The sequence below is a fragment of the Balaenoptera ricei genome, chromosome 17 (assembly GCF_028023285.1).
Source record: "Balaenoptera ricei isolate mBalRic1 chromosome 17, mBalRic1.hap2, whole genome shotgun sequence".
Classification (NCBI taxonomy): domain Eukaryota; kingdom Metazoa; phylum Chordata; class Mammalia; order Artiodactyla; family Balaenopteridae; genus Balaenoptera; species Balaenoptera ricei.
The window spans coordinates 2,959,182-2,972,875 of record NC_082655.1 but is presented as its reverse complement, the minus strand read 5'-3'; the positions used below and the strand labels follow the sequence as shown (position 1 = coordinate 2,972,875).

Here is a 13,694-nt window from a genome sequence, read left to right as displayed (position 1 = left end):
GAAATAAACGAAGATGACATGAATGCACCCGTGGCCATGCTGTGGCCCCGAATGAAATCCCTGCACAAACATCAGTAGCTGCCAGAGCCACAAGGTGAAACACAAGACTCTCTGAACCTACGGATCGGCTTAACGTCACAGAGACAGAAGCCAGGTGTTACACAGCACCTATGCGTGGTCTTGTAAAAACAAAATCTTTGAGTCCGAATCTGACCAAACTCCTCTCGATCCTAACGACCAGGCTGTAGGTAGGTCAGGAGGAATACAGGGGCTGGAGGGGGACCTGCTCAACACAGCATCATGGAGCGGCACTTGGCCAGACCCAGAGTGTTGGGCACAGCGTACAGGACACGATTTCCTCAACAGATAAACTGTGATCAAGAAAAAAAGAAGGGGGGCGGCAGCGCACAGAGACAGGAGGAGACAGGAGACGCAGCCAAGTTCACCCAGCCCTGCTTGTCTGACCCCAGACTGGACGACACCAAGTGTGAAAATGCCTTAACCAGGGAATCCGAGCACTGACCAGACCGCTGGTATTAAGGAATTCCTGTGAACGTTCTTACAGTGTAGTAATGTTGTTTTTAAAAAGTCTTTGTCTTTTAGAAATGTTTACAGAGGGATATGCCTTCGAGGCGCTTGAGACCATCTGTGGGGAGTGTGTGTCTGTGTGGGTGGGGACAGAGGTGAGGTGTGGCTGGTTTTCAGCTGCTGAACCTGGGTGACGAGCCTGGAGGATCGCTACACAATCTACTCGCTCTGCTTCTGTGTGCGTCTGGAGCTTCCCATGACAAAGAGTTAAAAAGCTAAGAATTCAAAAGCATGACGATATCCACCCATTCACATGGCCTCTTGCTTGTAAAGATATCAAATGCATTTTATCTTGACTCATGCAGTTGATTTTAACAAATTCCACAATATGATGCAGCCACGACATGCTACTAGAAACCCGTGAGGCCAAATTCCAGAATTCATATTTTAAAAGTTTCAAGCCTTCCTTTAAAATTTTTCTCTGTGAAGGGGGGGGGAAAAAAAAACTGGGTCTTCGGATGTTAGCAATATCTGTTTTTATGTTTAACAAGATGATACTTGGGCTTCTTGTAGTAATAAATTTTAAGAAGATTATTAAAGTTTATTTATTAATGTGTTAATAATTTTAGCAAGAGGATTAAGATGGCTCATCAGCTAAATAAACCCAAACACTGGCCACCGTGAAGCACACTTTCATACAGACAAAAATGCACCCTTGCTCAAAGTGCTCTCCTGAGGGAAGCACCGCACTGTCCCTTGCTATGCGGAGGCTATTAGGAGGGGGTGGTCACACTCTAGTCTGGACGCTGAGTTCACAGGACTAAGAGGACGGATCCATGTGGCCTGGAAAGAGTTTACAGAAGTAAATATCCTCTTTAAATTTCTGTTGTGCTCATGATTGCTCCGATCTCACTCGGGCTCTTTTTCATCTGAAAGTGTCTCAGGCTACTCCCCCCTGGGGGTCCTACAAGTGTCTGCCTGTCCCCAGGCCTGCAGCTGAGAGGTTCAGTCCAATGCCAGGGTGAGGAACAGGAAGCCATCTGGCTCCGGGTCCTTCTTGGGTGTTATTCTACAACACATGATGTAGACGCTTCAGCACCCATGTGACTCCAGAGTATTCTTCTCAACTCCCTTAGAAGCCAGAGAGGTGAGGGACATCATCAAGGAGCATCCTCAAATCTCGAAAGAGGCAAAGAGAGTTCAGATGCTGTGACAATGGTGCGAGAAGGGCTGCTAGGACGAAGGAAGTAGCACGGCGGGGGTGGTGGTGGGGTGGTGGTGATGGTGTATTTTCATGATCACTTCCTTGTTCACGTGCCACACGATCAACCGCCCTGCCCCTACCTGGTCAGAGACGGCTAAACGTCTCTCCTAACGCCAGACTGACTACAGAATGCTAGTCGTGGCTGTTGGAATTAAAAGAATTTCCAGTAAGCCAGGTACTATGAACATGTCAAACCCCCAATACGTTCGACTCGGTGCACGTAAAAATCACCAGTAGCATTAATTTGATTAAATTATTTCATAAGGCATATAATTTACAAAAATTAACTTCACATGTACTAGGCGACAATACTCTATTAGGGCACTTAAAAAAAAATCCCTAAAAGCTTTCGTTTAAATCAAGCTTTCAGCACAGACAGAGACTACCTTCTAAATCAGTGTTATCACAAGTGAAACTAGGATGTAAACCAGACAAAAGAAACTTTCAAACTTCAAAACGGGGCAGACTTTTGGATTCCAACAGAACAGTCAGAAATGAGTCAGGACTATGCTATTCCTGATAAATGGGAGAAAAACTACCCTGAAATCAGACTCAGACTCTTCCAAAACCACTCCTCCCTTCTACACACGAACATCTCAAGCTTTCCAATGACTCAGTGTGCTCTAACGGAAAGGCGATGGGTTTGGAGCCCAGATCTGGGTTTCCATCCGGCTCTCTGCCACTGCTAGCTACGTGAGCCAGGCCTCGTCACCTCAGCCCATCTATAAAGGGGAAACATGAGGAAGACTGTCCCGAGCTTCAAACAAGACAGTGCTTGTGAACGCGCCTGGCATAATCTCTGAGCCTCATTCACATGTAAATAACTATCAGTACTTATATTTACAAAGCAGTGGCAGAAAAATGAATGAATAACAGACCTAGTGTTTCAGAGACTGTGAGAAAAAAAGGGGGAAAAAAATGCAAATAATTATTATGGACTATACATATACCACTTTATATTTTACAGAACTTTACAGTTTACAAACTACTTTTGCATATATAAAGTAACTGCTTGATAAGAGAAATGCACAATTTTCCCTAGAAAGAGTCACTTCCCATTTTCACTGTACAAACAGAATGCTTAAATAAATGCAATTAAACTATCCTGACTCTTAGAGTAAAATATTCCAAAATCAGTCTATTGGACCCATCCTAAATGGGCCGGTAAGCCCCCATAGTGGGGCCACTTGGGTGGTCAGCCTGTATTTAGTAGAACCCAACTTTACCCAGACATTCAAGGAACCTCCCTCAGTACTTGTCAATGAGTTGGTTTTGTAATCTCTTCTTTAAACCCTGCACTCAGAGGCTTGGGAATTGCATTTATGTATGTTGAAGCTGATTAGCTGACATGACCTGTTTCTTTTCAACAAATAAAACATGAAACTTCAATCTCAAAAAAAAAAAATAAAAGTAACTCCTTTAGAATTTGTAATGAAGCAGCTTAACACAAATAACATTTATTTTGCTAAGTTTATTTTCGTTTACAACAATTTTTAGTCACTAACTTGAGAAACCTAAAGGTAATCTTAAATAACTGGAATGATGTTGTATGATTAACTAAACCAGAAGAATCTGTTATAAAGTAAAAAAAAATTTTATTTTAATTTATAATAAATACTGAAAAAGTATCATCACAAAGTGGTGCATCTGATCATCAACCAAGGGCTCAGCAGACGCAATCAAACCAAACATTTCTAACAAAAGAAAGAGGTCATTGCACTGGTTGTCATGAGAGACACATAAGAGAGAAAATCGTCTTCTGATCTCCATCCCATTACTACAACCCAGATGTGTGACAAGAGCCACGTGCACAGTGCAGTGGCCATCATGCGTTACCTGTATTTCTGTTACACTTAAGGTCCTACTGCTTGATTAAGGGCCTGGTTATTAAAAAACAAAACAGAACCCTGAAACACAAAAACCAACCAAACAAAAACCAAAGTTTATACCTCTGAAATGTTTAAAATTCAGCTTTATTCATTGATTTTCCTCGGAAATACCTATATTCCTAGGGAATCTTCACCCACACGAACGTGGCTCAAGCACGCCTCCCCCACCCCCCCGCCCCGATCCTGGCACCACTCTCTCTGACCACTTACAGACCCCGTGTCTGTAGTACAAGCAACGACCTCTCCACTATAGTTCTAACTGAGCTCCAGAATGTGTGCTTACACGTTTCCTAAAAACTTAACACTTAGGCTAAAAAAAATTACTCTAGGCCCTCAGAGAAATGTGCCCAAGGAAATGCACTATTCTGCTAGATATTTTTGTAAATCTGTTAACCTTATACTTATTTTTATAGAGAAACTTTGTCTAGATTTCAGAGATAAACTCTGCATGTATTCAACATCAACTGTAACTGTGCCCTTACTGGAGATGATCTGATAACTACATTTCCTCCTACAATGAGATTGGAAGGAGGGCCTGGTACCCCGTCATCACGAGCTGAGAACTGTCTGAAGGCACCTAGACCCCCATTCTCCCTGCTTGCTGGCCTCCATGCCCCTTACCCAAAACCACCTAGGAGTGTGTCCAGAACAGTTCACAGTGACCAGCTCACAGCAAGCGTCTGAGAGTCCAGCAACTCTCAAGGTCACTGCTCGCTCTGGGGGGATCCCTGCCTTTCCTCCTCCTGTTCCCGTGAGTGGAGCACATTCCTCCAAGTCCCAGCACCTCTCCGTACCTTGCTGGGGCATCCGATTCATTTAAAGGCAATCACTAAGCACTATGTCCCAGACAATAAACGACAAATAAAACACGTCTTTGCCTATGATGGGGGCAGGGTCTAGTGGACAAGAAGGTTTCTAAAATCATTACATCTATTTAAAGACTATCGACAATAGTGAGACATATGGTGGGCTAGAGAACTCTGAGGAAGAAGAGTCCTGGAGTAGCCAGGGAAGGCTTCTAGGAGGTGGCGGCATCTGAAGCCAGCCTTGAAGATCAGGTAAGAACTTTTCAGTTATGAATGTAAATAGGGGAATCAGACAAGTCCCACTTTCTCCATCTTCTGAAGTGATTCTTCATCTGTACCTGGGGTAATCTCCCTTAAATTGTTATTGAAAGGCAATATAGCCTAGAGGACAATAATGACCTGAGTTCAATCCTAGCTCCATCATTTTCAAGTTGTGTGACACTGAACAAGTGTGTTCACCTCTCTGAATTTCTTTCCTCCTATCTGTGAAATGGGGAGACGACAAAGACCTCGTGAGATCGTCGTAGGGATGAACGAGATAATACCTAACGCTGTGCACAGCACACTGAGAACCTAATAGAGACCCGTCACCTCTTAGCTGTGTGCGACCTCACCTGCCCTGCTCTCTGCCACTCCGGCTGGCGCTGGGTTTGCCAAGTCGCTGCTTCAGCGCTCGCTGTCGTGCAATGTGTGCGTTTAGTCACCTGCTCAGAGAGACTCCTCTTGACCCCAACCTTAAACAGTCCCACCCCTCGCTCTCCATTTGCCTGCTTTATTTTAACTCAGCGTCTGTCTGTCTCCTCCACAGAACGTTGGCTCCACGAGGGAAGGGCCTGGCTTTGTTCACTATCGTACCCCAGCATCTGGAACAGTGCCTGACACACGGCAGGCACTCAGATGTATCTGTTGACGGAATTACTGTAAAATGGGAAATGTAAAACTGGAGTAGTATCCACCTTGTAGGGTTTGCTGGGGCCAAACGAGATGGACCCTGACAGAGAAACAAGTCACCACGGCCGGCACACAGACTGAGCCTCACCACCACCCCACCAGCCTGGAGACAGATCAGCTCGCGGTGGGGGAGCAGACGCGGCGCTCCGCAGGGTCCGGGGTGGGGGGGTTGGTCTCCCCTCAGTGTCAGCACTACACCCACGCGGTGCCGGGTTTCCAGGCTGCTAGGTACGGAAGAACCCCGGGGTTTAGCAACAGTACCGGCTTTCTTGGTGTCAACTTAATAACTTATGGGCGACGTGCAAGGCACGGCTCCTGGCTGGCCAGGCTGGTGAGATGTTATTCTCTAGTCTCTGTGGAAGACACAAATAAAGCACAGTGAGTCCACTTCCACAAAAGGGAGCAAGCCATAGGCGGGCTGACGAAGGATCAACAGGAATCTAAGACGTCAGGCCTGTCACTGAATATCCACAAGACGCTGAGAGCTCTTTCTGGCCTGTCTCGGTGAACCACCAAAGTGGTGGTCACGTGTGAAACGGCATCACTGACTCTAAAGAACGAAAGACCTTGACAAGTGACAATGAAAAGGACATGCCGAATGGCGGAGCAGCTCAAGCAGAACGACGGAGGGAAGGAGGTGGGGCGGAGGGCTGGACGCCCGGCTTTATTTGGCTGAAGAGCAACGCAGGGGAGGGCCGGCGAGGCAGGCTGTGCCCAGACCACGGGAGGCCGCTGGGGGCTGAGCCGAGGAGTCAGAACTTGGTCTGATGGACTGTAAGTCGTTCCTGAAAGTTTCTGCCCAGGGACCCGCCTATTTAAGTTCAGTAAAGGCGGTAGCCATCAGGCAGCCACTGCAGAGACGGGGCTGAAGCATGAGCTTCTAGTCAAGGGATAACCAGGGAGAAACAAGGAAGGCGGACTCAGAAAGGAGGGGTTGGCTGGGAGAGGTAAAACCGGCAGGTGTTGTGAGCAGCAGCTGTGAAAAAACTCTGAGGACATCAGGAAATGGAAGGAACAAGACCTGAAGCTTCTGTGAGGCGTGTTGTGTTTCATCACTAGCTGGGGTCACGATGAGCCCGACAGGGCGTGTCAGCTCCGTATCACGCGGGGCAGCTGTGAAGCACGCGTGCGGCAGCCACGGCGGCGGTGGCCTCACTCCCGTGCCTGCCTCCAGTCTGGCAAGGAGAGGACCAGGGCGCTTACGGATTACTCAAAGCGGGCTCAATCTCACCTCTTCTATGGAACGCGCCACGGAACAGCCTTTGATGCCCGCGACTGACAGGGCCCTGTACCACCTCGCCACTCCGGCACGTGGTGGCCTTCCTCGCTCCGCCGGAGGGCCTGCTCTCCGTCCGCTGCACCTCCTGCTCCCGCCACAGGCTGGAGATGAGCGCGCTTAGCGGCCCCGCGTCACCGCGGGGGTTCGGAGAGCCCGGTGGAGGCGGAGTGCGTGCCGGCAACCCTGCAGCCCGCCGGGCATCTGGCACTGCCCAGCAGTACCAGCTCCAGCCCTTAACACTCCTCTCCCCCCGTCAGGAAGGGATCAGTTTCCAGAGCCGCAGTGCTCCGGCCCACACACACCCGCCCCACGCGGTTCATCACTGGAGCATCTTTGCTAAGCATACGGATACGAGCACAGATATTTCTTGAGAAGGGGGCTGTGGGAAGTTTGTGGACAATAAAAAAAAATAAGCAATTCTATTTGTACACCGGAACACTAGAAAATAATTCAGTCATCAACAAGGCAAAAGCACAAAACTAAATTTTAGGTAAAAATTAACTCAAGGTAAATTAAACTAACAGGAATTCGATTTCTTCTAAGTCAGATTGTCAGATACTAGAGTTTTAGGAAGCTATATTTTAGAAATGTGACATACATAAGAACATATTATATGTGTGTGTATGGATATACATGTATACGCATACATGTATAAATATACACATATAGTATATGTATCAATATTTTAAGATACCAAACCTGGGTCCATAGAAGATGCTTTTTGCTTTTCCCCACCTTTCCTCTATTTTCCACATTTTTAAATGGGGAAAAAAGGCACATGTATTTTGAAAACATATCAAGGGAAGCACACCACACTCATCACACCAGCAAATAGTTAAGATAATGCTTATGTCAACATCTTAACTATATTTTTAAAAAAGCAATATTCAAACACCATTTTATGTTAATTGTGAAAGACAAAAGCTGTTTAAAAATGTTTCACATTTCCTGAACTTCAAAAAATAATAAATATACAAAGTATATTATGCTAATTTCTGCTACATTACAAAGATAAGTTATAATGGCAGTTTCAAAAGTAAAAACTTTCACTCTAAATATAATTAACATGGAATTAAAACTGAAAAATAACTTGAAATTCTATACAATCCTGTGAGTATTATACACGTATGTCTCATATTAAAAAAAATCAGTGAGCTATATTTAAACCTATTTCATGACGGTAAAATTATGCACATTTTAAAAATTATTAATAATTTTAATTTTTAATGTTTAATTTTTATAAGCTGTTCTAGAAAGAAGTAATCCTAATACAAATGAGCAGACGTCTAACACACGGCGACTTCCTCCCACAGCGGCGGGGCCTCTGCCTGACGCCTGTGTGGCCGCTTACCTGACACGGAGACGGCGTGGGTCCGAACGCCCTGCTTCTCGCTGTTGGCCAGCCTGGAACAGAGGTGCAAAGCCGTGAGTGCCACGCTCTTCAGACCACACCGCCAGCATTCATTCAAACCGTGAGCTGCCCAGAATCAGGACGACTGTGCCACTTCCCAGGGAGACTGCATGGTCTAGAGGGGTGATTTTGTAAAATACTGGATTCTACCACCTGAGGCCCTTAAAGTCACCAGACTGCTTTAATGTTTTAAAGACCAGAAATTAAGACAGAGAAGTGAAGGAACGCTGAACTATAACACCACTGAATGTGGTGTACGTGGCTTAGATTAACTTTAATTTAGATGCTGGACTGCAAGGGAGTAGCCGAAGTTATACCACAGAGGGAACGATGCCTGGGACTGAGATGCGAATGTGAAACACTGTTACACGACTGGCCCTGCTTCAATTTCGAGCACGTCCAAGAGCAGGCAGCTCATTGACATATACTGTTATTATTTACAGACTGAAACAAGGTAAGCTTAACGCAGCCGGTTATTTGTTTCATGAAACGGCTCGACAACGTTAGTGTTTTACATAAACACCCACATAAAATAACATTTTGGCCAAAGGTTTCAGTGACATTTTTTAAAAATCCAAGTATAGTTCAGTTTAAAATTTTTGGAAAAGCGTAAAACAGAGAAAAAAGGAACCCTATAGTCTTTATTTATTTTTAAAAATATTTTTGTTGCATTTCTTTTAAAGTCAATTTATTTATTTATTTTTGGCTGCTTTGGTTCTTCGTTGCTGTGCACGGCTTTCTCTAGTTGCGGTGAGCAGGGGCTACTCTTTGCTGCGGTGCACAGGCTTCTCATTGTGGTGGCTTCTCTTATTGTGGAGCACGGGCTCTAGGCGTGTGGGCTTCAGTAGTTGCAGCACATGGGCTCAGTAGTTGTGGCTCGTGGGCTCTAGAGCAGGCTCAGAAGTTGTGGCCCACGGGCTTAGGTGTTCCGCGGCATGTGGGATCTTCCCGGACCAGGGTTCCAACCCATGTCCCCTGCATTGGCAGGCGGATTCTTAACCACTGTGCCACCAGGGAAGCCCAGAACCCTATAGTCTTTAGATGTCAAAGTTACTTTGCTCTTTTTATAAAAGAAAACTTTTTCCTGCTACATAAGCCTTTACTCTAGAAGTACTAAGTAAGAATTTTCCCTAGTATATAGAATTTATATTAGGTAATACGGGAGCTTAAAATAGTATATCCCCATTGAGAACTAGAAATATTCAATATGCAACTGCATAACCTCTATAATTAAGGGTTACAGCACAAAGCCATAGCCCTGAGTTCCTTTTATGGAATTCTCTGAATATGTGAAATGGTATCTTTATTATAAAAGTTTAACCAAAGTTGTTTTCTAACAAATCACCAGCTCCTCTTCTATTGCAGCTCCATGACTTATTGTCACCATCTCTGAACTACGTTTATCAGGAGGTCACAGGTGCACACATTCATAATAAGCAGGTTACACCATCTGCCTCTGTATCCTGTTGATAGGACACCGGGGTCTTCCTTTGCTGTGGGTTGGGATGCTACTTCAAACCAACTTACAACTGCAGGGATATCTGCACTTCTCTGATCAGTGGCAATAACAGGTCTGCTGCTCTATGATTTAGGGAAATTCTGCTCTTTTAAAGTTTGCTTTATTTGTTCAGTTTTTCTAGGATTTCTTAGCACTTCAAACCTACTCCCTTCTTCCTCACTTTTTTATCTGTGTTTATGATTCCAGTGTGTTTTAATCCTCAAAGTCATCTCTTAAAGACTTTCCACAATTGAACATACAATGAGCATTAGTTCCTTGCCTGATGTGGGACATTAATAAATATCTATTAAATATTGTTGAGTTTGTGAAACACAAGGCCTAAAAGCTAAGAGAAAGCTGGTCTCACCCATCCCTCCACTCGCCTGCCCAGCTACTGTGTACCTACTGTGTGCCAGATACTGCCCAGTGTCAGGTCTACCACGTCACATGACCCTGGCCATCAACTAGGCCACAGGGTGTGAGCAGCAGAGAGGTGATTGTTTAATGTGAGATAAGGTATAGGAAAACACACAGGGCTGCTCCTGGGACTGGGGTGGTGGGAGGTTTCCAGAGGCAGGGATGCAGGATGAGACTCAAGCAGGGCCCTGCTGAGGACAAGGCTGGAGGGAAGGAAGGACGGAGGACTCCAGGAACTGAGGGAAGTTCAGTGTGACTGCAGAGCGAGCATGAGGAGCGGGAGGGGAGGCTGGAGGGGTGGCAGGGACCGTCGGGCAGCCTCCTGCCAGCTGGCGGAGGATGTGGCCTGAATCTAAGAGCAGCAGCAGCCACGCAAGGGGTTCAAGAGGAAAGGTCCCTTCTGCTGCTGTAGGGAATGGATGGGACGGTAGGCAAAACAGGACAGGCAAAGGTGGGTAGGAGGTGTGCAGAAAAAATGGGAACCCAGAAGACCTGAGACTGCTATCCTCTGAGGTGGGCCCTTGGCTGGTGTTTAGGAGGGTTCCCACCAACCCCGAACTAGTAAGTGTGGTTCACTGTCCTTAGACTGTTTGTACAAATTATATGGTTCGTGCTGAACTCTCGCTTTCCTTCTGGGAGTCTGGAATTTGGGTACATGCCAAGCAAAGTGTGCATACACGACCAGGCCGCCATAAAAGCCGGGGCACCGAGTCTCCAACTAGCTTCCCTGGTAGACGACACTCCACGTCATCACAACTCATTCCCGAGGGTCAGGTGCGCCCTACCGGAGTCCCGGAGAGAGGGCTCTTGGGACCCTGCCCCTGGCGTCCTCGGGGCGTCATGCCGTTGCTCTCTGCCTGGCCGAGTTTGCTGTGTATTCCCTGGCAGCCATACATCACAGCTGAGAGTATGATTACGTGCTGAGTCCTGAGAGTTCCTTCTAGAGAATCACTGAACGGGGCAGTCTTGGGGACCTCGACACAGGAGTCTGCTGGAGGAGCCCAGACAGGTGATAACAGCTGAAAACCGGGGAGGGACGGTGGGAGTGTGAAGTGGATGGATCTTATAGTTAGGAAGCAGAAAGGAAGGAATTGGTGGTAGACCGGTGACAGAGGAGAGAGAGTGACAGAACAGAGGTGATGCCCAGGTTCTACCCTCTTCATCCCTATATGCAGTGGCCTCTCAGGTGCTGTATTCTCTGCAGGTGCCTTGGGATTCTCTTCAAATCTCTGAGTGCTCAGCACACAGCTGTAATTGTTTATTTACCTGTATATCTGAATGTCTAGATTGTAACTTTCGTTTGGTCCCCAATTCCTAGCACAATGGCTGAGAACAGAGAAGTTTTGGCATTCTTTTACTTGTACAGATTGAAACATCTACTATGAAATTCATGACATAAACAAATTTAAAAATTAACATAAACTACATATCTTTAATTTTCTCACTTGTAAAATAGCCAGAATGGTATCTATTTTCAGGTTCTTATAAATATTGTCACTGACTATAAAGTGACTGTTTGACAACAGACCTCCCTCATATGATCACTACTATTCTTGAGCTCTCTACTGAACTTAAAGGGAAAATTCATTTTACACTTTTGATTAAACCTAAATACATGATTTACAATTGATCTGATTTCTTTCTGGAAACATTTGTTTTCTAGTTTCCTAATCATATACGTAGAAATTTGATTACTCAGGCAAATGGATAATAAAGCATAGTGATTTCCTCCCAGTTTCTAATGCACAGGAATTACAAGACACACAAAGCAGTACTTACTTTGGTATCGATGGCAAAGCCCGTTCACCTTCTGGGGAAAAAACAGAAAGAGAGAGATGAGATTCCTTCTATTCCTTTTGAAAAGATTATGTATAGAAATCAGAGAAAGAAGATGAGTCCTATTTCAGAATTTTAGCAATAACCCTTTAAAACGAAGTTGGTATATTGCCTATCTATCTTACGTTTCCATGGCTTTATTTTCAGTATTTATGACAAATATACACTGCCTGCAGGTGCAGACTATATAAAAGGTATTGCCAATCAAAACCAAATGGTAAGGGATAAACTGATGAAAGATATTCTTCCCAGGAGACTCTAGAAGATGAAGAATTTCTCATAATCAAAGCCAACATTCTTTACCAAAGACTGAACGTCCTGCGGCAACACCAAAACTTGTGCGGGGAACACACAGAAATCCAAAGGAAACAAAGCCACAGGTTGTGTTCCTGGAGGAACAGGGGCAGCCAAGGGGCCCAGCAGCCTCAGAGGCGTGGCCTGAAGTGTCCTGTGGACTCGACTTCGGGAGGTGCCGAGGCCCCCATGACGGTGGCAGACTCCCCCGTCATGGCTGGGCTCTGGCCAGTGCATCACAGGGAAGCTCCGGACTCTGCTCAGGGGCTGGGGAGATGTGCTCCCTCCCCTTCATCAGTGAACCAGGAAGCATGGAGGCCCCTGCTTTAATCTCTTTTATCGGATGAATCTGGCGGTAAACCCATCCCACCACTCCCCTCGCTCCCCAGGCCACAGGTTACCCTTGTCCAGGTCTCCCGTCCCTCCTCCTATGCCCCGGTCCCGTGGTCCCGTGTGAGTGCAGGCCGTATGGCCCTGAACACAGCATGATGCCTTCACACATTCCATCCCTTGAAAGATTCTCTTCCTTCTGGTGGGAGCTTCATCCCTCAATCTTTCAAAGCTCAATTCAAGCTCAACCTCCTCAAAGAAGCCCTTCCTGGAACACCCCACGTGGCTCTGGATGGCCTTCCTGTGCTTCTGCTGCATTAGCAGAGCGCTTCCCACCTATCAGACGACTTAGAAGGTCAGACTTAACCCGCCCACAGGCCACCCCCCACCCAGCAGAGGACCTGGCACTCATAGCCACTGCATAATACCCAATACACTGCAGAAACGTCATCCAAATTTCCTCACTATGACTTTTTCACATCCAAATTTCAAGCAAAATAACCACGTTATACTGTGAAGACCAAACTTAGAGTAACTGGAAAATCCTATCATTAGTTTATTACCCCATGGATGCTACCACCACCACCTTACCCACACTCAACACTGTCAATTAATCATATGGGCTTTCAAATGACATGTCCGTGTGATTTCTAGCTGTTTTACTCTCTCTGTTGAAATTTCTACTTCCTTGCAGAGAAAAAGGAACCAGATTATGAAATATTTGGTTAATACAGACTTTATAAGAAGCTGGGCAGGAGTTGGAAGAAGGCTGAAAATGAGGTGATTAACAACTGAAGGAGCGTAAGAGAGTCAATTTTCAGAAAACAAGAACGTAGCAGAATATTGAGAAAAATGGCGACAGACACTGTGAGTAGCAGCATTATAAAAATCTCTAAGTTCTCACTAACTAAAATGCCCAGTTCTAGGAGCTAATTTCTGACACTGCTTTAAATTTATCAGTTGAATGAGTAACACATGCTTTCTCATGGTATTCATGTGGTCTCTTATTTCTCAGAATAAATTCCTTAGGATTCAGGATGCATCTTTGTATTAACCCACATTTTTATTTTCATTTTTAGAACTGAGGCTTTTAATTTTTGAATAAAAGTTTTTATCTACTGTTTTTTAATTAAATAATCAATACAGATTCACTGTAACAAATCTAATCATAAAGGTCTATAATGTAGACAA

General features: G+C 45.4%; 1 protein-coding gene across 16 annotated transcripts in view; it reads right to left on the bottom strand.

The window, feature by feature from the left end:
• The window catches only part of PTK2 (protein tyrosine kinase 2), a 253,622-nt gene that overhangs the window by 84,154 nt on the left and 155,774 nt on the right, over window positions 1-13,694 (bottom strand). For all 16 annotated transcript variants that reach the window (XM_059901755.1, XM_059901758.1, XM_059901756.1 and 13 more), the window contains 2 exons: window positions 11,823-11,853; window positions 8,069-8,121 (listed from right to left, as the gene is read on the bottom strand). In XM_059901755.1, the coding sequence (XP_059757738.1) occupies window positions 8,069-8,121; window positions 11,823-11,853 (84 nt within the window). The remainder of the gene's footprint in view (window positions 1-8,068; window positions 8,122-11,822; window positions 11,854-13,694) is intronic.